Genomic DNA, 23,457 nt, shown 5'->3' on the forward strand with positions numbered 1-23,457 from the left:
AGCAATGCTGTATATTAATTATACTTCAGTTAAAAAAAAGGTTTCATGGAATTATTATACTTTAGGATAGTTGGGGGGGGGGAACCTGTACTTTCTCAAGTATGCTGAAATTATTCAGTTCCCAGGTTTATGTAGCCATATCCTCTCATGAATTACTTTCAGAAAGTAGGCTGGGGGAACTTCCATAGTGATAAATGTTGAGGTCCCACTATTCTTCCCCATTTCTAGTCTTAAATTTCCCAGAAAAGTCTCAAAGGTGCAGAATAAGATGGTCTCCTGGGACATTCCCTCCACGGAGATTTATGGTAGATTTATTTTTGCAAAACCTTTTACAGTGACAGGAAGTACCGTTCTAAAATTCTACGGAAAGAGACCTATCCCATTTTTTTCCCTGCCCCCACTTCCCACCCTCTTTCCTCATGGGGCACATTTTGGTTTCACTTCCAAGAAGTAGGAGCCTCTTATCTATCGGACCAGGTAAATGGAGAACTTAAATGCAGAGGACTCAGGTTAGGGTTGACCAAGCTTAATCACTGACAATGATTCCACTGAGGGTCAGGATAGCTACCTTTTTTCCCAGGTGCTGGTACACACGGCAGCCTAGCTTCACCTTTTATGGAGCACGGGAGACCGATTTCAACTGGACCTTCTCTGAAGATGTGTTCAGTATCTCTTAAGCAGCGAGCCTGGAGTCGGAACAAAGAGTCAGACCACTGACCTACCCATCCACTACAGCCGGGACAGCTCAGCCTGTTGCTCATGGGAATGAGATCCATTTAGCATTCCTAAATGCATTAGAAAACCAACATTCTTCTTTCCTTTAGCACTCCTTTAGGATTCCATACCCTGGAGGAGTCTATAGCCAGGGTTGGGGGCGGGGCGGCTAACTGGTTTTTCCTATGCTATCTACATCATTCAGTCACAAATAAGAATGGAAGGTCAATGGATGAAAAAATAGCTTTCATAGGCAACACCAAGTCTTAAAGAGGTTTTCTTCTTGGATAGGTAAATTCAACATGCTAGTGCACATGGGTAAATGGCAAGGCAGAAGTTTCCCTGGACTCCATGTTCTGTGCTCATTTTAGGGATGATTCTAGCAAGGATATAGGTATAAAGCTGGTAATGAATCCCCAATAATCTTAATGAATTTGTTTCTGCTCCTGCTTATCCCACAAAGAATTTAAGATCTTCTAAAGAACTATGCAATTCAAATGTATTAAATAAAAAGGCATATGAGGATGAAAGTCAGGGGGAAGGCAGAGGCTCAGGGACAGACCCCATGTTGTCCCACAGCTCCAAGGGCCAAAGGACTGGACTGGTCCTTGCTGAGTTGAAATCGCAGGAACTCAACCTAAATCCCTTTCCTACCTGTTGAGTGCTCTCAATCATCGCCAGTGCTTCAGCCATTAGCTTCTGGTTTATGCCACAAAGGTTGGCCACCTTTGTCTGGCATCTGTGGTGGACGTTCATGCCACATGCTGAAAAGGAGAAAGACACACTGAGCGAGAGCACCAGAACTCACTGAGTGGACTTTTCACAGGACTGTTGTAGGTACACATATGTTGAGGGACAACTGGTAAATATGTAGAGCCATCCTCCCAGCAGAAGGAGACACTGCATACAAATAAATTAGTTAGGGCAGTATTTTTATGATGCCTTTATGCTTCTACCTCCCTTTGCCAAGACTACCACACAGACCAGATGTTCCTCTATTTGATGCTGGGGAATGACTCCCACTTGAGTCAGAACCAGAGGCTTGCTGATAGGGGAGTATGCATTTACACTGTGCCCCTGCGGAGAGAAAAAACGTGATGCTGGCTCTCTGGGGGGGAAATGTGCAATGCTGGGATGCAAGGTGATTTACTCCCACTCTGGACTGGAGCTCAAACAACCCTTTTCCCACATGGACCCCAAGGAGCTTCTCTCCCTCTAGGTTGAAGCCCAGGGTGCAACCTCAGCCAGCAGAACTGAAATGGAAAGGATGGGGGTGGTCTGAGCTTAGGGGCAAGTGGGGGAGGACAGAAAGTAGCCCGGAGACCTCATCTTCATCCTGTCACAGAGTTGGGCCAGTTCAACCAAATGATTTATACAGACCTATGATCCTGGGGGAATATTCTGATTCATTAGGCCCGAAAACAGCACAAGAAAGGTTCACCCTCCACTCACTGTGATGCCATGAGCTATCTTGGATTGGGATGTGGGTGCACCTGTCCATCTGTATAAAGACAACCACAACTTCATGTTGCTAGTTTAGAATACCAAAATTCCACTTATGAAATATTGCCATTACAATAAAAAATAATAATTTAAGGTTTCCAAACTCTGGCTGATAGAATTCTATTCTCAAGTCCTATTTCATTCTATCAGGATCTCTCAGTAGGGCTTTTTATAAGGCAGTAGGCAGGACAGGCTATAAAATAATGCACTTTTACCCTCACCTGTTTATTAGCCCATTTGTGTGCAAAGAACAGCACAGTGATTGGCACTAAATAAGTACTCAACAAATACTTCTATTTCATCTTCATTACTTATTCCAATGAGATAGGTTTTAAAATATTTAAGTGAAATTTTAACAGGCTTCAGCCTTTGGTTTTAACTAGCTTACTCTTCTCAGAGAGTTCCTAATAAAAATAAACTAGCATTTTCTGTGTAAGTATAGACTAGTACTTGTCCCAGTCCATATGCACTGAGATAACCAAAATCTGTCCTAAGTGAAATCTTCTATGTATATCTAAACTCTGTAATACAGTAACAGTGCTGCTGCCGAGGGCACTCTGCCCTTCTGCATTTCGCACGACCCCTCCCGGACTTGAGGCAGGCTGCACACCGGGCAGCCCTTGCTGCATTTCCTTACTCGTTACCGCACGCCGAGGGGAGGCAGCGGACGAGGAGTGAGTGTGGGGGGGTTGGAGAGTTTCACTTTGTTTTTGAACCATGGTAGCTGGACCTAAGCTTTTCTCAGACACACTCCCGTAAAGGCAGGTCCCCTTCCCACTCTGATAATGTCGTAGGTCTCTGTTACTGACCTATTAGGTGGTAACTTGATCTCTTTGAGGGCAAACAGTCCCTTTGGATGGTGATTTTCATGGGAATGGAGGTGGGGAGAGCGAAAGATAGAGAGAGGATGACGGCCAGCCTTGTTTAGGAAGGTGGCTTAGGAGAGAACAAGACAGAGAGACAGGGCCAAGGCAGAGGAACGGAGCCCAGAGAGGAGACGGGAAGGGGAGGTAACACCAAGGGCATGGGGGGAAGGGACACAGTGACGTCTGCCGGCGTCAGCCTCGGGAGCAGAGGGTGTTGGGGAGGACAAGGAGGGGAGGAAAGGGGGGAGGGGGGGGCGGAGAGGGGCTGCCTGGCCTGTAGGAGGAGACGGGGCGAGAGAAAGAGAAGGGATGGGGAGAAAGAATGTTGGGGGATGGAACAGAGCAGGAGTGTGCGTCGCGAAACAATGGCAAGGAACCCTCATGGACGTTCTGAGCTCAGAGACATCAGTCAGGCTGTTGGCACCACTGGGCAGGTGGGGCGCTCAGGCTCCAGGGCAAAGGAACTTGCCCTGTGAGGGAGACCATCAGAGGACCCGGGGAACCCGCAGAGGGGATCCGACTGCTCAAGCCTGCTCGTTCAATTCTGAAGTTACTCTTGCCTGTAAACGCCTAAAGATAAGGATAGTCCGCAGAGGACCAGGGCCCCATGTGCTCTCGAACTGGTGTACAGAGCAAGGTGCACAGCGGGGTTCCTAAGGGATGATTAAGGAGAATTTTCACCGCATGTGAAAACCTAACCCTCCCCACCTCTGCCAAGACACCACTGCAGACTTCACCAGACACATGAGCACGGTGGGCATGAGGAAGAGAAGGCTGTTCGAGGCGACCCTCGCCTTCATCACTTAAAAGATAAGAACTGTTGGGCGCCTGGGTGGCTCAGTGGGTTGAGCCGCTGCCTTCGGCTCAGGTCATGATCTCAGGGTCCTGGGATCGAGTCCCGCGTCGGGCTCTCTGCTCAGCGGGGAGCCTGCTTCCCCCTCTCTCTCTGCCTGCCTCTCCGACTACTCGTGATTTCTCTCTGTCAAATAAATAAATAAAATCTTTAAAAAAAAAAAAATAAGAACTGCAAAAGATGAAGCCAGCGGTGTAAACCAAAATGGGACGGCCAAGAAAAAGCAAAGTGGCTTCCATATTTAATAATTTGAAATAGAAAGACCTCGGCGGCAACCGGATGCCCTCCTTTCTGAATGGCTAGCCCTGGCCCACCTGTCCTCCCAGCGCAGAAGGCACAAGTGCCCTACTGGACTTTCCCTCCCTACTGCAGAATCCTGGTGTAACAGATCTCAGTTTCCAAAGGTGATTGCCTTAGAAATTTGAACTTTGAGAGCAAGAATATGCTTTTTGCTTTCTTCAGGGCAGGTCTGAGAAGCTCAGTCAGGCCCTGCTGCAATGCCAGCCTTTAAGGAGAGGTCAAAGGAGGGGACATAATGCTCAGTGCTGGGCTGGGCCACTACTGGGCATGCTTTGGGCATCGACCCTCCAGTGTAAGCGGAACGCCTACGTGCAGGACCATCCACCAGCCAAGCAGATGTCCCAGGCTTGCTTCTCGGTGGGCTACAGAGAGAATCTTTAGGTGTGAGGAAGATTGGTGGGGGCATAGCTTGAGTGGGCAGGGTCAGAAGGGGCAGGCCAGGAACACCAGGGGACAGCAGGGCGGGTCCCAGGGCAAGTGCCATCTTCCTCTCTTCCCAGCATGAGGGTGACAGGCCAGGAGTCTTGACATGGAGCGTGAGCAGGTTTGCACTTCTCTGGGATCCCGGGATGATGGTGTTGGAGATGGACAGGAAAGAGCAGTGGCCTGCTGTCCTGGGAACTTCAGATTTCTGATCCCAGGGTCATCTGGGCTCGCCGGAGAAGTCAACCCTCTGTGCTCCCTCTTCTCCTCGTGCTCTCCATTAAAGCTGCAAAGCCACCCCGCTGGGGTTCCGTACGGGGCCCACACTCATTTCCCGCTGGACTCACCGTCGCACTTGAGTCCCTGCCTGGCCAGGCCCCACAGCAGTGTCCCACAGTGCTCGCAGAAGGTCGGGCTCTTGTAATTGTAGACTTTAAATCTATGCGGCATGTCAATTTTGAACCTCTCCTTGTGGAACTGAAAGAAGAGAGAACATGTGACCTCGTGCATGTCCCTGGTTCTCAGCCTCTGGTGTCTTAGCAGCTGCTCTAGCCTAACAGAGCACTAAAAACGCTGGAATGGTGCGCTTTAAGCCATATGCTTTACTCGTCAAGCCTTACAGACATGGCCAAAGAAGGCGAGCAGCCATTAGCTCCTCCGGGCAAGGGGACTGTGTGGCATAGACACACATCAAGTAACCAGGAATACGCTGAGGTTTGAGGCATTCTCACGGGTAGGCTAATATCCTCAGGAAGGTGGGACTGGGATTATTTTTCTAAATGGGATCTGGGCGAACACTGCACTGCCCTTCCTATTTTAGTATACATATTGCCTTTTCTTTTTCAACTCAGAACTAGGACTCTAACCTTTGGAAGATGTTATATAATGCCTCCTCTAGGGGAAACCCTGTTTCAGGTTTACTACTATAAAAGCCCAAGTATGGAGAATTTCATAGCCATTACGCATGGACTGGAGGGGGTGAGCAGCAGGTGGCAGGTCCTGCCAGGTGCTGTGGATAAATATGTCACATGTATTATCTTTTACACAGGTGATATTGCAAATACCCCCTTGCAGGAGCCTTTATTAGAGTCCTCAGTTGATAAATGAGGAACATAGGCACAGAGAGGGCAAGACACTTGTTTAGGTCCCGCAGCTATGAGCTGGGACATCTATAAGCCTGAAGTCAGAATCAGCCTATCTTTCCGTCATGACCCTTTCTTCTCTCAAAGTCAAGGTGATGAGTTAGGAGATGGGAAGAGAGGAGATGAGAGACGGGTGCTGGTAGCTGATATATTACAGGGCTTTTTGTTTTGTTTTGTTTTCCAGAGTTGAAATTCTCTCCTTTAGCCAAACATATCACGTGAACAACAGCAATAACAGAACCATAAGGTCTGATTCCTGGTGAGAATACCAATATTCTTGTGTCATATAGAAAGTTTTACTTAAGACTTATAATCTCCTCAGAAGTTTTTAATTAAACAATTTCCTGGGGAATGTGCACAGCCACGGAGCCTTAAGCTTTTTCATTAACAGTGATATATCTAATATTTCCACCGAGGATGTTGGCTAGCATCGGGTCATTAGAACAGCTGTTTAGAATTGTTCAAACGTTACTCTGAACTTATCTTAGCCATTTTCAACCAAGAAAAAATAATTTTCAGGTCTCATTTTGTATAAACATTTCCATACAAATATGAACAATTTATGTCAAGGTCCGGGCTGGAAGACTTCAAATTTCCTCAAATTTTGACCCCGAGCTCAAAATAGTTCCAAATATGTCTGGAAAAGATTATAGATTTGTATTTTCCAATTAGCCACATGGGCCAAGTGAGTCTGTGCTAGAGGACAAGACAATACGCTATCTGTGTAAAGCACATTCTGGATTCTGAAGACTTTTTATGAGAAAAATAATGTAAACTATCTCCTCAATTTTTATACGAGGATACCCGAAAATTTTAAATTGCACTTGCGGCTCTCATTCTGTTTCCAGGGAAAGCTATTGATGCTAATAGTCGTTCTTATAATCTGTGATTTTCCCAGGAAAACTGAAGGCATCACGTAGAGAGAGCAGGACGTAGGTTGGGAGGTGCTAATTTCATTTAAAGAAACAAAACACTTGTCAGAGAAAGACAAATATTACATGATCTCACTTATATATGGAATCCAAGAAAACAAAATAAAATCCCACAAAACTCATAGAAAGGGATCAGACTTGTGGTTCGCAGAGGTAGGGGGTAGGAGGAAGGTGAAGTGGAGGAACATGATCAAAAGGAACTTCTGCTTATAAGATAAGTCCTAGGGAGAGAAGGTACGGCATGGTGACCACAGCTAACACTGCTGTGCGATATACAGGGAGGGTGTTCAGAGAGTAGATCTTAAGAGTTCTCATCACAAGAAGAAATCTCGTTTTTCTTTTTATTGGATCTATGTAAGATGACGGATGTTAGCTGAACCTATTGTGATCATTTCCTAGTATACACAAGTCAAACCATCATCATGTATGCCTTCAATGGATACAGTGATGTATGCCAATGACTGCTAAATAAAACTGGGTGGGGAGAGTCTATCACACTGCTCTGGGAGACTGAGATCTGAAAGTTTGTCCCAGGCCAGCTACTTAGAGCAAACGTGACTGACTGCAAACTACTTTAACCTCTTTGAGCCTTAGCAGAGTCACTTTTAATAGGAGACTGTCCCCTTCTAACTCTAAATTTTAAAAGAAACTCTGCTCTATAGAACCCAACCAATTAGCCTTCTCTGTGCTTACCCCTTGGCTGGAGAAAATCACACACGTGAGCAGGCTGGGCCCTGAAACTCAGGCCGACTTTGCAGGGTCCTAAGCAATCCCACTCTTCTTCTCTAACCACCTTGCTTTTCCATCCCAGGATAATTCTCTCACAGGTCCTTTCTCCTCAAAGCCACTTGCGGCCTTCTCTTCTTCCTCCCCCTGACCTTCAGATGACACTGAGGGTAAGCTGTCTCAGGGAAGCTCTCTCATCTGCCTGCCCCCAAATCTACAATCCGCCCTCATCGGCAATCACCTCCTCCCTTTCTGTTACAATTGCTGAACCAACCATGTGTCTGTCGGAGACCCATCTCCACATGGGCTTTAGACACCATCCCCGCTTGCCAAGGGTGGACTTCTTCCTCCTTGACTGCTTTGGTTGTTGCTTTCTCTCTAGCTTCATCCATCGCTCCTCTCTCTCTAGCAGTTGGGATATTCCCAGCCCTTTGTTTCAACTCCTTTCAGAGACTGTCCTACTTCAATGAGCTTCAGGTTAATATTCCTGATGATATTAGCACATAAATGGTTTCCATGTCCCCAACTCTCAGTGACCATCAGTGTTGGTCAGGGAAGCAAACACCTCTACGATTTTCTGAAATTTCTTCAATCAAGGGCTCTGGAGATCTCCACGGGGTCCTCATTTTTCTCAACTTCTTAACTGCACTGAACGCAACTGAGCCCTTTGCTTTCTGGTTTCTCTAACCTCATGTACTCTAAACATACGAAGAGCCCTATATGAACTCTTAGACTTTATCACAAGCTCCTTCTCTTCTACCTAACACGCAACTTTAGATTCCTTTGGGGGAATTTATATATTTGGTCTCCTGGTTCCTCTGAATTCCAAATGCATATAATATTGTCCACTTGATACCCCCACTTGGATGTCCACGGGCATCTCAGCTGGACTTACTAAGAACTGAAATATCAATTTCTCCTTCAGTCTTACTTTGTTAATGGTTCTGCCACTTCCCCACTGTTCAAGACAGACACTAAGGCATCATCTTTATTTTCCTCTTTTTTATTTCCCACTTCCACTCCATTGACAAATCCAGTCATTTCTAACAAGAAAATCACCCCAAAACCTGATCACTTTGTTCCCTCGCCATTGTTACCATACTGGTACAAGCCAACAACCTTTCTCCTTGAGAGGACTTCTGCAGTCAACTCTGGTTTTTACGTTCATACCTCAACCCCACAATTTCCCCTATATCAGTCACCACGTGGGCTTCCCACTATAGGTCAAATAAAATCCAACCACTTCTCCAGGGTCTTAAAAAATAAAAATCTAATCTAAGTCCGTCCAAGTTCCCCAACTTCGTATTCTATTCACTTTCTTACCCTTGCTGTTCCAGCGGCATGGTCTCATTTTAGTTCCTAGAACATGCTGACTCCTTCCTCCTTGGGGCCTTTTCTGTCTGGAGGCGGCTTCCTCCTGCTGTTCATATAGCTGGCTCCTTTACCCTCAGCTCCCAGCTTAAATGCTCGCCTGGGAGATTCCCTTACCTTAGGTTTATGTAGGTCACTCAATTTTTCTCCATCACCCCACCTTGCGGGTTATTTAATATAAATGTTATTTAATATAAATATTTTAATATTAATATAAAAAGTACATTGCTGTTTATTAATTATGTGTTTCCCTAATTTTACAGGAAGTTCTATAAAGGCAAGACCAGGTCTGTTTTGTGCTCTGTTTTGCATTGTACATAGTAGTATAGTATCTTCCATGTATTACATACACACTAAATATCTGTTGAATGAAGAAAGAAAGTATGCCTGACTCTCCAGCTCTGCTTCCCTTCCCTACAGGGTAACATCTAACCTGTCCTTATGCCATAGGTCTTAAAGTTCATTATGAAAGTAACACTTGCCTCTCAACATGAGAATTGTACTTCTGCTGCATCTCACACCAACCTTGTAAATGCCTGCGTCTGTATTTTCTCATCAGTTGCCTCTCATCCTTAACTGGCCATTCTAGCTATAGATGCCACAAGATTTGTTCTCATATAATTGACCAAAACTGTTTCCTGGGCACACTCTATCATGATTTCCTGGAAAAGGTAGAGTCATCAATAGTCTCATTGTGTTTTTCATACTTCTCCCCTGGTTTTGGATCTTAGGAATAATCATTCCTGAAGAGGAAAGGGTTTTATGGAGATTGCTGTTCTTTGATAAGCTTAAGCATTCAAGCTCAGGCAATACTAAAAAGAATTAGTGGGCTGTAAAATTTAATGTTAGGATAAAATGACCATATTCCAGACATAAAGAGGAACTCGAACACCTACCATGGTTTCTCGGCTATTGATGGCTGATCCCGTGCATTTAGCTATAACTTTATCGATACACTTCTTGTGAATTGCTGCATTACACTCTGAAAAGAAATTATTGCAACTTGAGATTTTCAGAAGTTAAGGAACAACAAAATAAAAAGAATGACAATAATACCACGGAAATCCTTCTTACTTACGTCGACACTGGTAGCCTTGTTTGTTCAGACCCCTGCAATAAAGCACATGTCTGGCTTACTTGGAGGTTTGCATCAACAGCAGCACCATAAACGTTCAAACAAGATCCCATAGCTTCCTAGTATCACAGAGCACTCATTGATCAACAGCCCTGGTCTGTCACTGGATGAAAGAGTTAACATGTATTGTTTTTTGTTTTTTAACTTAAACTGCTTTGGTAAAAGTCTGATAACTAAATGAGAAACTGTGTTTCTCCTCTCATTCGTGTTTTTTCCAAACAAACGTGTAGAGATGAAAATACATGACTGAAAATGCATCACAGGCTCCTAGTAGCAAATTTCCATGTCCTACACTTAAAAATTCATTGTCTCTCTAAGCTCAGTAGAGATAAGCAAAGATATCTATACAATATGTTGTTTCCTCTTACTGAGTATCTGAGAATATTTGCAACTACTAAATTCTTGAGCTTTAGACTCATTCCTGAGAACCGCTCATTATTAGAAAGGAAGACAATTCTAATCATTCAGTGGAAACAGTTGGAGGAAATCCATCAAAATTCTATTTGACCTTTGGATTCCCTAGTTAGACTGGAGTGGTGAGTTGATGGATTCTGAAGCAGCCCAAAGTAAAAAACACCCTACGAAGAGGCAAGGAGGCAGAGACCAGAGACAGGAGTCATTTCAAGTCTCCACAGTCCCATCGCCTTTGCTGTGTGCTTACTGAGGCTTGAACCGATCTCTGTCTGAGGGCTGCTAAGATGCCCAAAAGCCCCGTAAACATCTAAACCCATTAGCTCCAAAGCAAAAGTCTTGCATTTCACACACATTAGTAACAGCACAGTTGGGCTATCAAGGTGGGAGAAGTTTCAACTGTAAAACTGTGCCAGCAGTAAAGATGCTTCCCTCTTCTGCCCTTCCCTCTTTCCCCGAGTGGCCCCCATTTAATCAGAAGCTAAAGTTCTTGAAAACTTTTTCTGCTAGAGCTGGCTTCCTTTCTCTAGAGGAGTCATATTATGAAAATACTGTATAGATTCACACTCTTTAAGCCTCATCCGTCCATGCAGTGCTTATGCCGGCACACTGCCCTGAGGTGGCGCATGCTGGGCATGACAGGTTGAGAGGACCGGACACAAGGCACAAGCTGAAGTTCGGAGTGAAATGCCAAGTTATCATACCAGACAAACTCATGGCAGACAGAGCAAAATGTGGGTTGTGGGAAAAAGGTGGCGGTGAACTCATGGCACTTGACATGGTGGACTTTGGCCTGTTTGATGGCTCCTCGGCGGTGATGCAAAGCAAAGAAGCCTTCAGTCTCAAATTCACTCATGTCCTTTGTGTCTGTGGGAACAGGACAAGGGACAAAGTGGGTGGAGGGGATGGGGAGATGGGGAAAAGATGGAGACAGACACGTAATTAGGCAAGCACTGAAACCAGTAAAATCCCAGGTTCCTATTAAGGCTGGTATAGCACTAAGCTTCTTTCTTTAATTCTAGAATACAGAATTATTGTGGGTTGTATTACTATACAGTCAAAACAGTGAGGTTGGATTACTGGCTCAATCCCTCACTCCTCTTTGACTGTGCTAAGCTATCCTCTTTAAGTTTTTAAAACCAGAGGTCAGACCTTTCAAAGTATTTATCAAACTCTCCTATTCACTGTCAATGATGAGTCAGCCAGAAAAAGCAGGAAGTGGTAAATACTTTTTGCCTGTAATTCTAGAGAATAATGTGGTGACTGACAGCAACTTAGAAACAGCTTTTTTTTTTTTTTTTTTAAATTACCCAGGATGCTTTATGTCTGGTGGTTTATGGGCAGGGTCCAGTAGATAGAGGGGAGCTGGCCAGACTTGTATGTGAGGGCAAAAGAACTCTGGAAAATTTATGCTCTGGTTCATCATGTCCACAGAGATCAGGTGCACCAGCTATAAATTTATAGACTACAACAGTCAGTGTGGAAAAAGCCAGAAATTAATAGTTGACTGTAATTGTTTTTAAATGTCTAGGTAATCCTGGATGTTACCTAGTCATCTAAATCAAATCATCACATTCAAATTTCTTCATTTCATTCTGGGCTCAGAATAGTGGTGAAGGTACTATGATAGTCACTGTTCATAGTGCCCCATGCCAATTTAACATATTTCTAAAAGGCTGGTAAAATTCTGAGAATACTAATGATTCCTGGCTGAAGCACAGACTTGAAGAAAACACACAAAAGCAAGGCAATCATGGTTTGAAAGTGTAATGACAACTCCAACATTCAAGAGGGAAGAAAATGGTAAATAAGAGATAAATATAAATGGGAGAAGATATTTGCAAAAGACACTACAGATAAAGAGCTGGTATCCAAGATCTATAATGAACTTCTGAAACTCAACACCCAAAAAACAGACAATCAAGTCAAAAAATGGGCAGAAGACATGAACAGACACTTCTCCAAAGAAAACATACAAATGGCTAACAGACACAAGAAAAAATATTCATCATCATTAGCCATCAGGGAAATACATATCAAAACCACATTGAGATACCACTTTACACCAGTTAGAATGGCAAAAATTAACAAGGTAAGAAACAACAAATTTTGGAGAGGTTGTGGAGAAAGGGGAACCCTCTTACAGTGTTGGTGGGGAATGCAAGTTGGTACAGCCACTCTGGAAAACAGTGTGGAGGTTCCTCAAAAAGTTAAAAAATAGAGTTATCCTATTACCCAGCAATTGCATTACTGGGTATTTACCCCAAAGATACAGATGTATTGAAAATAAGAGCCATATGCACCCTAATGTTCATAGAAGCAATGTCCATGATAGCCAAACTGTGGAAGGAGCCAAGATGTCTTTCAACAGACAAAAGGATAAAGAAGATGTGGTCCTGGGGTGCCTGGGTGGCTCAGTGGTTTGGGCTGCTGCCTTTGGCCCGGGTCATGATCTCAGGGTCCTGGGATCGAGCCCCGCATCGGGCTCCCTGCTCTGCAGGAAGCCTGCTTCCCTCTCTCTCTCTCTCTCTGCCTGCCTCTCTGCCTACTTGTGATCTCTGTCAAATAAATAAATAAAATCTTTAAAAAAAAAAAAAAGATGTCGTCCATATATACAATGGAATATTACTCAGTGATTAGAAAGGATGAATATCCAACATTTATGTCAACATGAATGGAACTGGAGGAGATTATGCTAAGTGAAATAAGTCAAACAGAGAAAGACAATTATCATACGGTTTCACTTATTTGTGGAACATAAGGAAGAGCATGGAGGACATTAGGAGAAGGAAGGGAAAAATGAAGGGAGGGAGGAAATTAGATGGGGAGACAAACCATGAGAGACTATGGACTTCAGGAATCAAACTGAGGGTTTTGTGCTGGGGAGGCGGGGGAATGGGTTAGCTTGGTGATGGGTATTAAGGGGGGCATGTATTGCATAGAGCACTGGGTGTTATATACATACAATGAATCAAGGAACAGTACATCAAAAACTAATGATGTAGTGTATGGTGACTAACATAACGTAATAAATTTTTTTTAAAAAATAAAAATAAATAGAAAAAATAATTATTACTAAAATAAGGATAAGGAATTTAGTGATGTAACTTCTAATACTATAATTTTAAATAGCTGGAAAGTATCTTAGATTATTTACATTTCTTATATTTTTACAAGTATTAAAAATGGAGGCTTAGCAAGAATAAGAGACTTATATCTCACAAATATAATGATTTAGCAATATTTAAACTAAATTACTTCCATTCGGGATAAGCAGTGGCAGAGGTATGATGATACACTTGAGACAAATGTTCCTGCCAATGTACTTTATTTTCCATATCTTTAATGGGGCCAGGCTAGAAATACATTGGGTAGATAAAGGGCGGGGGGCATGTGGATAGAGAGCTCTACCCCAGCAACCCATCCAAATCCCATGCCCCATTTTATGACTAACATCTTCTCTACAGTAGTCCGCAGGTCTGTTTTATGGCAACTCCAATTCTCAGATAAAGAGCATTCCGAATAACTCTAAAAAGTTCCACAGATGAGATATAATATTTTGCCCAATACTTTAAGGTTAGGTAATGTAGCTCTTTTTATATAGAACTGAGCCGGAAATAAGTTAGGTCTGGTGAATGGGGGGGTTAATTTCAGGGTCACTGAGGCAACTGCTGTTTTCTGCAAGTTCTGGTATAAGCAGATCTATTTACAACTTGTGACTAGTATAGTAGGTAGTTTGTCAGTAAGATTTGACTCATTTCTATTTTGGTCCACATGAAATGAAATAAAGTATAAATGTACTTTTAAATTCAGGCAATAGAAGTGAATTATTCTGGGAATCCTAATTTTATTACTGTAAATATATACATACATATGTATATATTTACATATATGTATATATATATGCATATTCTGAACATTAAACTATATAGAACTGTAAATTTTAAAAAATGTCAGAAAGTGCTCTATGTCTACTGTGATCTCTCTCTGTCAAATAAATAAATAAAATCTTTAAAAAAAAAAAAAAAAAAGGGCGCCTGGGTGGCTCAGTGGGTTAAGCCACTGCCTTCGGCTCAGGTCATGATCTCAGGGTCCTGGGATCGAGTCTCGCATCGGGCTCTCTGCTCAGCAGGGAGCCTGCTTCCCTCTCTCTCTCTCTGCCTGCCTCTCTGTCTACTGTGATCTCTGTCTGTCAAATAAATAAATAAAATCTTTTTAAAAAAATGTCAGAAAGCGCTAGAAATACATTTATTCTCTTGGAACTTCCTTTGATTTTTCTTTATCCTCTAACCATTTTGATCTTTTATTCCCTTGGGACTTCCTTTGATTTTTTTTCTTTATCCTCTAACCATTTTGATCATTACAGGAGAGCAATTACATAAACACTCAGAATTTCTTGAATTCTTCTAGTATTTACTATGTTTTTTTCTGAAGGAATTTGCTCTCTATTGGCTTAAATAAGTTTATTGGTTTTTATATGTTTGATTATTTCTTTCTAGCAATAGTTCCTAATCTATTATTTAGCCTAACTTATCACTTGTTTGTAATCAGTCAACCACAGGTATTTCCTGGGCAGCTCAGAGCAAACTGCTATGCCTAATGTTCTGAAGAAATATGAGATATTATCCCTAACTTCTGAGTGGCTAACAGTCAAGTCAGGAAGACAAGGCATTCACACAAGAACAGTATGTGATGGTTTGGAATGGACATGTTGATATGGACACCCATATTTTTTAGGAGGTAGTAAAAGGGATTACAAAAGAAACCAGGAAGGAATAGTTAAAAAATTAAGAGAAAAACTTTAATAGTATCACATTGGGTAAGCCAAGAAAGAATGGGCTTTGCCGCATTCGTATAGAGATATCAAGGGAACCAGAGGTTAAGAAAGCGAAATTTGTTTTGAGGAATCATACTCTTGAAGAAAGCAACTTAGTGGGTCTGTCAAAATATAAGCCAGACTTTTAAGGTAAAAAAAATATCTTTTTTCAGACTGGACAAGATGGCTTAAGTCAGTATGTCTTGGCAATGAGCTGGAAACCAAAGAGAGAAGAAAACATTGAAGATGCTACAGAGCTTATGGTAGGTAGCTGCTAGGAATTTGAGGCAGGAGACCCAGAAAGGGAGGGACTGTTTCTGAGTCCACAGAGCAGGAAGCAAGTATAGGGAGCAGGAGCTATCTCTAATGTACAGAGACAGACAGGAGACAAGAGTCATTCCTGGTTAAACTGGGGGCACAGCCAAACTCCAAAAGTGAGAGAGGAATGAGATACCCTTAGAAACTGAGGAGTAGGGTAATTTTGGAATAGCCATTGTATGGGAATAAAAGGAATTTCTAAATACCAGGGTGAGTCGGAGTAGTTCAATGAACATTTATTAAGTCCCTCCTATGTATGTGGCATGCAACCTAGTGCTGGAGTTAAAGAGACAAATAAGACATGGTTCAGCCATTGCCTTCTTACAAGAAATTTAGAGTCTACAAAGGACAATTATTACAGTAAAAGTCAGAACATAAATATTCACAGGATGCTATGTAACCAGAGATAAGGAAACTACACCAGTTAAGGCAGGTTTAGAGAGGTGGAGGTGAGAAAAAGAGGAAAGTTGGACAGGAAAGGTCTAAAAGATGACTTCTGGTCTGGGTTCTGAAGAATAGATAACTTCTACCAATGAGTAGGAGAAGGTATGGGGGTGGGGGAAGCAAAAGATGTCCTCTCTATATGGAAGGGAATGCACAAGGGTACATTCAGACAAGGTCCCTGAGGATGTGTGTACTTCCAAGCATGGAATATGAAACAGAAAACATCAGTGGTCACACACAGAAGATTTGTAGGTATCAGGTCAGTTTGAACATTTTCCTGTAGATAATTTGCAAACGCTGAAAGGCTGTAGGCAGGGGCAAAGGGGGGAACAGAAGCCTGGCATATTCAGAAACAGGTTTACATAGTTTATTCTGACAGCCATGTAGGATAATGTTTGGATTTGGCAAGAGGCAAGAATGATGAAAAGCAGGAAAAAAAATGAAAAATGCTGAAGAGACAACATGGGCAAAGACTGTTGGATTAAGGTGGGAGGTCAAGAAAAGAGAGGCTATAAAAGTTACTTCCAGGTTTCTGAGTGGCTGGAGTAATAATTAACTGGAATAGTGAGTAGAAAAGGAATAGGTTACTGGTGAAAATGGTGAGTGTTAACTTTGGATATATTGAATTTACAGTAATACAGGAAATTTACTTGGAAAGATCCACTAAGGGGTTAAGGACATGAGTCTGAAACATGAGAACATTATCTACCAGCAACAGTTTGTAATGGATTCAGCTGGATGGCTTTTTCAGGCAAAGCCTTGGAGGAGAGGGAAGAAAGCAATTTTTGGAGATCACAACATTTTTGGCAGAGGAGGGCACTCATGACAGCAGAGTGCTGAAAAGAGCTGTGGACTTCAGGGAAGGTAGGGAGTCAAGGACAGACGTGGGCTAACAAAAGGTGTGAAGAGAGAAACCAGGGTTGGGGAAGATTCCTGTAGCTAGTGGGTGAAAGAAAGGACAGAATTGACAGGAGAGGAGGATGAGCTCTGAGAGAGAAAGGTCTGACTCTGAGTTCTCAACAGTGGAGAATTCCAAGTGAAAACCTGGTGTCTGGTGTCACTGCAGGTTTTTGAATGGATAAAGAAAAGTGTAGGAAGGTGTCAAAATACGAGGTGGGAATGAAGACTAAAGTTGCCAAGACTGATTGGTAGGGAAGCAAGGGAGGAAGACAAAGTAATCTAACACAGAAATCACAGAATGAGGATTTTGAAACAGAGAGAATGGAGTGATTTGTGTGTGGAGAGCAATAGCCATCTGCTACCCTGTAGAGTAGAAAAATATCGATGCTTCCATAAAAGAGGGGTACTGGAGACATGACATTATCAGAAATGTTATCCACAACTGAATCCTGTATCTTCCCCCAAGTGCTTTCTCTTCCCATACCTCCCATGCTTAGCACTCCCATTATCATTTTCCTAGTTCAACTATTTTAAGGAGTATCATTAACAATTTTCCCTTCATTCAACTTCCACTTTTAAAGAATTATAAAGTACTTCAACTATTTACTCATAATGGGCATAACCTTTCATCTACACTGCCATGAAATCTTATTTTTGTTTGGACTCTTCCTTTTATTTCATTCCTATAACCATGCCCCAAGACCAGGTTCTCATCACCTCTCCATTGCAAAAATGAAATTTTATAGGCTCTCTCTATACCCAGTCTATTTCCCTTTCCAGATCGGTCCCATATTCATTCAGAAGCAATTCCGCCCCAAACATTGCTTTCATCATATAATGGCCTGCTCAAGAATGGGACTGTGACTCCTTGTTGGTAACTTTCCTAGGTCTACACACTCCTCTTGTCTGGATTCCAAGCCCTCTGAGATCTGTCTTAGGTTCTTCATTCTGGTTTTAGCAGATGTCCTCTGATCTTCCTAGACTGGTCTTCTCACATTTCTGCATCCATTTATATTTTTGCTCAAATATTCATGTTTTCCTCCTAGAAAGCTATCCCTTTTGTCTGCAAATTCAATTATGCCAGTCTTTCAACGTCTACTCTATGGAATTTTCTGAAATGAAGGCAACCCCTATTGATCTCTTGGTTAATTAGTATTTGTGTGGTTTAGGACTAAATTCTTCTCCAATAGTTTAGTCTGTACCACTTCTCCAATCTAGGCTTAAGTTCCTTGAATATGAGAACTCATGTCTTGGTTTTCTGAATCCTTCCAAAAACTATATATATATATATATATATATATATATATATATTCTATTTTATTTATTCTATTCTATTAAAATATTCTATTAATATTCTATTAAAAAGAATATTATATATATATAGATATATATATATAAAATATTCTTAAAATAGAATGATATCTTATAGTTCTTATCATCAATAAAGAGTTTTCTAGTTAGGCTAGTCCAAAATATTGTTTGTTAAAAATTAAAGCCTTTAGATATATAAAACTTTAGAAACAGAGTCTCAATCTGGGTCTAGATACAAAAATTTTAAACATGACAAAATTTTATCTTTAAAAAAAAAAAGTCCTGGGTTTGGGTAATTACTATCTGTGAAATATCATTGTTTTGGGGTCACCTGAATGTTATCTCTCATTCTAAGAGAAAATTAAGTTTCGAAGCAATAGGATAAATATCCATGAATTTGTTTTTCAAAGCAGTGTTCTTTGAACCATTTACCCGAAACACTTAACCCAGTTATTCAGCTCCTACAACCACTCTACCATGTGGCCAACCCTGAAGTAGTACAATGCTGGGGCACCTGGGTGGCTGTCAGTTGAATGTTTGCCTTTGGCTCAAGTCAGGATACCAGGGTGTGGGGATCAAGTCCTGTGTCGGGCTCTCTGGTCAGAGGGGAGCCTCCTCCTCCTTCTCCCTCTGCCACTCCGCCTGCTTGTGAACAGTCTCTCTCTCTCTCCAATAAATAAAAAAATCTTTTAAAAAATGGCACAATGCCACATTCTATGTACCTAGAGCCTCCACGAGATAAAAGAAAATTTCATATTGTACTGCTACCTCTTTAGGGATCCTTTTCTTCTTAAAGAAAAAAAAAGCTTTATTATGGGAATTTTTTAATCCATACAAAAGCTGAGCAAACACTGTAATCAATTTCCCAGTATAGATCATCCAGTTTCAATAATGATCGGTCTAAGGCCACTATTTTCCAAAACATGCTATCTGTGATCCACACCCACATACCAATGGGTTATTTTGAAGCAAATGCCTGGTGTTGTGTTATCTATAAACATTTTAGTATGTCTCCCTCTCTTTTTTTTTAAAGATTAATTTATTTATTTGACAGTGATCACAAGTAGGCAGAGAGGCAGGCAGAGAGAGAGGCGGAAGCAGGCTCCCCGCTGAGCAGAGAGCCCAATTTGGGGCTCGATCCTAGGACCCTGGGATCATGACCTGAGCTGAAAGCAGAAGCTTTAACCCACGGGGCCACCCAGGTGCCCCTTAGTATGTCTTTTAAAGATGAGGACCCATTTTAGGAAACAGAACCACAATACCATCACCCCACCTAGAAAACTAATAACAATGCCTCCATATCACCAAACACCTGGTGAGAGTTCAAGATTCCCTGATAATCTCATAATATCTTTTTCCCACCCCCCCGCAATGCATTTGTTTGAACCTGGGCCCAAAGACACTGGATATGTTAAGCCAAATCCCAGAAAGCACCATAAATCTCTAAACTAAAATTTGTCTCTTGGTAGTTAAACTAATTTAGGAAAAAATAAAATCAGTTTATGATCAATAAGTACATATATCCATCCTGAGGTTTAGGATTTCAGGAGTAGCAGCATTTGATTTGTTTGCATGGCACTTTGATGACAGAGCACAAATGCAACAGAAGGAATGGACAGACTGTCACAGGCACCAAAAGCCCTGCTCCTAAGCGTCACCTCTGTGACCCATGTCTGTGCGTGATGTGGAAATGACGCTCCTTAGCAAAGCATGTTTTCCTTCCGTTCCTAAAAGGATTTGAGGTGGCTAACTTGAAGCATTATTATTTTGCTACTAGCATTATGAGAAATACTTGCCCGTTTCCTATTCATTTTGTATTTTACTGACAGCGTGATCTCTTATTTAATACTCATAGAATCACGTGTCAACAGAGCCTTTTGTATTTACGTGACATTTCCAAACTAAAATAAAGACTGACTCTAAAAGCACTGGGCACATGAGTTCACACTATTGAGAAACTAATGCTATAAATGTTTTCGATTTCTACATTTCTCTGGCCCAGAGAGTAAATTTTCAACAATATTTGAACACCACTGAAAACTTTTGAGAAAACTTCCTGTGTTTCCTTTTCTCCTAATGATTTTCTCTGCTATTGCAAAAGTCAAACAGGTTGTACAGAAGGAGAAAGGACACGCCCTCCTCACCCCCAAACAAGACCAAATGTCACTTACCACTCATTTCCAGAAAGTATCTTGCATTCATTAGCATTCGACCTTGAGGTTTCAGCTCTAACTGATTGAAAGAAAGGAAAAAAGGAAATATCAGTGAGAATGCGAAACAAGCTCTACGTTTAATGACACAACTGGTGAGTGTGGTGGCGGCAGGACATTTCCAATGTAGAACCCAAGACTGCCTCCTCCTAACTTTTTACTCATACCAGTTACCATCAAAATAGTGCACCATCCATGCAATCAACCTTTTTTTTTTTTTTAAATTAAAACACCTCAGCAGCTCATTAATTTTACTTGGAGATCAAAAGTTCCATGAGGAAGAAACAAAATTCTAAAACGGTTTCCATCTGCTATTCTTGCCCTGTGCTGGCTCTCATCTGCACGGTTGTGAGTAAGGCAGGTTCAGATCTTCATCACAACAAAAGGATCCCGGACACTGGGACCAGGTAACTGGGGGCAACAGCAGGTCTTCTAGAAGGCAAGATGGATTCTGCTCTGAGGGTGCCTACCCACATGCCTCTAGGTTAACCAGGGTATGAAGTGGGAGCTGTGTTTTTCTTTGGTAAGGAAACTGTCCTTGGGAAAGTGCTAGATAATCTACCATGGGAAATTCTGATTAGATTGGTCTAAAAATGGACAAAAATACACATTCCAGTATCATTACATAGAAGGGAGCAGAGCAGAGTAGCACGGAAGGGAGGCTTCAGGTTATCATGTGATGTGACAAGGGGGAAACTGACAAATCCATCTCCCCACACCCCTCCGTTCTGCAACCCTCAGTTTGTTTCCCAGAGTCCAGAGTCTCTCAAGGTTTGTCTCCCTCTTTGATTTCTTTCCATTCTCTTTTCCCTTCCTTCCTCTGTGGATATTTTTTTAGATAGAGAAATTATTTCTAAGAAAGTGGATTTCAATAGAGCAAAGGGAAATCAAAGTCCAAAGCACCCTGTTGGCCCTTAGACACTATAAATGAAAGTAAACTAGGGAACATTCTTGGGGAAAAAAGCTACAAAATGTAAAAAGGTTGCTTAAGTAAAATAAGAATCTGAAGGCCACCAAGTGCTTATGGCTTTAAATACCATAGAATACAATCAATCAATTAATCAATCAATCAAAACTTCAAAAGGAATAAAATCAGGAGACACCTAAGCAAGAAATCAAACACAACTTTAAGAGCTATAAATAAAAAACCAACCTGCTTGTCAGGGGAGCCTAGCCAAATAATTTAAAAATTAGTTATCCGTTTGTTAATGGAGAAGGAAATCCAACAGCATGCTACTTTTCTGTTCATTTTTGTTTGTTCATTTTAAAGACTTTATTTTTGGGTGATCTCTACACCCAGAGTGGGCTTGAACTCCCAACCCCGGCATCCAGAGTTACACGCTCCACGGACTGAGCCAGCCAGGCACCCCAAAGAGCGTGCTACTTTAAAAAATTGGGGATTTGGTGACTCTTTTTTAAAAATGAGGCAGAAAGCAGAAGACAAATGGGGATGAGTGAAAAGTGGGTAACATTTGGTCTAATTAAGCTCTTCTCCTAGCTGAGCGAGGTGTTGGCCCTCCTTCAGGCCCTGAGCTGACTGGCGTCTCATGCTCCCCTCCCTCGTGTGCAGACCCTTCCACATTAAGCCCGCCCCTGTGATGATATTCAGTTACCCAGCCTCTTCTGCCTGCCTAAGCAGCACCCCCAAACAGAGATCTATTTCCAGGATCATTTCTCCAACCAGACACAGAAGCGCTCCACAGATACCGCTGGCCTACATTTACTAAACATATCCGAGCATGGGGACTTAAAAGAAAAAAAATCTTGGTATATGTTTATCTTCAAAGATTACTTTAGTATCACCAGCAAAGATGTGGATAAATATATACTCTCTCAGAAAGTACGATTACTTTAGTATCACCAGCAAAGATGTGGATAAATATATACTCTCTCAGAAAGTACTTTTTTTTTTTTAAGGTTAAAAATAGAAAACTGACACAGAATTCTAGTTGTTAGGTTTCTGTCATTCCCATTTTGAAACCAGCAACTTCAAAATCTTCTGAGTGGAGTTCTTAGAAGTTTGAGTTATAGGAAACGAGAAGTGAAAAGGTAAGATTCTCTCCTTTTGCATAAATGATAGAGCATTTGAAAACATTTTCTGAGTTTCAGATCATTTAAAAACAGTTTTTACTAGTGTTTGTGGTTGCTTTGTTTTTTCATTGTGTGCACCCCAGAAATCTTCATGAGAATTTTTACGCTTTCATATTTCACTCTTTCCTTTAACATTTCTAAACATTCACTACCCAAACAGTTATAACCTAAATTTTCAAAAACTTAGGGCAGCAACATGGATTGTGTGTGATGTACACACACAATGTGTTTAGTACAAAGTGAACTAAATGAACAGTTACGGCTAAAAAAAAAATTGACAAGGATTGACAAAGTGTGGAGAGGGAAGACCAAACCTCACAGAGATCTTTGCTGGTCTTTTCCCTTATCTTTCACCTTATCTAAGACATCTTATCAAGAGATCGCATAGATAGATACCTCAACAAATAGTCAACAGCTAGGTTCCCAAATTAAGGGGAATCTGCGATATTTCTGAGCTTATTTTACACTTATAGATCAATAACAACTCTTCATAGCCCAAGAGACCTTTCTCACCTTACACAGGAGTCTAGATATTTGAATATGTCTGTATGTTTCACAGTCCACAAGAACAGTCATCGTCATGATCAAGTTTCATCAGTGAGTAAGTGGCAGGGAATCTGTTTACCTAAGACGAGTGTGTCATAATTTCAGGATGACACAGAAACTCTGCTCTGTCTTCAGCAAGCATGATGCTTACCACTTAGTGGTGGGAACACTTTAAAAGGAGCTCACAGCCTGGATATTTACCCATATCTCTGCCTTCCCGTTGTTCTTCCGGCATCGCTCCGCCAGAGAGGAGAGCTCCACGGTAGTTTCAGATATCAGGTCCATGTTCTTGCCCTTCACAATGATCTGCATTACTCTTCCCTTGTTGATGTGGGCGTCAAAAGTGCTGTCCCAGGGCGGGTACATAGTTGGCTTTTTCTGGATATACATTTGCCCATTCTCTAGGAACAGAAAGAAATGTTCTCATTACCCCTTTAGCCAACTC

The 23,457-nt window shown here is 41.8% G+C and overlaps 1 protein-coding gene across 6 annotated transcripts in view; it reads right to left on the reverse strand.

The window, feature by feature from the left end:
- Window positions 1-23,457, reverse strand: part of PRKCQ (protein kinase C theta) — a 173,643-nt gene that overhangs the window by 93,346 nt on the left and 56,840 nt on the right. For 5 of the 6 annotated variants that reach the window (XM_059183744.1, XM_059183748.1, XM_059183746.1 and 2 more), the window contains 8 exons: window positions 23,214-23,413; window positions 20,337-20,397; window positions 11,081-11,243; window positions 9,909-9,940; window positions 9,727-9,812; window positions 5,007-5,136; window positions 1,369-1,478; window positions 569-686 (listed from right to left, as the gene is read on the reverse strand). In XM_059183744.1, coding sequence (XP_059039727.1) covers window positions 569-686; window positions 1,369-1,478; window positions 5,007-5,136; window positions 9,727-9,812; window positions 9,909-9,940; window positions 11,081-11,243; window positions 20,337-20,397; window positions 23,214-23,413 — 900 coding nt within the window. The remainder of the gene's footprint in view (window positions 1-568; window positions 687-1,368; window positions 1,479-5,006; window positions 5,137-9,726; window positions 9,813-9,908; window positions 9,941-11,080; window positions 11,244-20,336; window positions 20,398-23,213; window positions 23,414-23,457) is intronic. The other variant, XM_059183750.1, reaches the window with a different exon arrangement.

This window comes from Mustela lutreola, chromosome 8 (genome assembly GCF_030435805.1).
Source record: "Mustela lutreola isolate mMusLut2 chromosome 8, mMusLut2.pri, whole genome shotgun sequence".
In the NCBI taxonomy this organism is placed as follows: Eukaryota; Metazoa; Chordata; class Mammalia; order Carnivora; family Mustelidae; genus Mustela; species Mustela lutreola.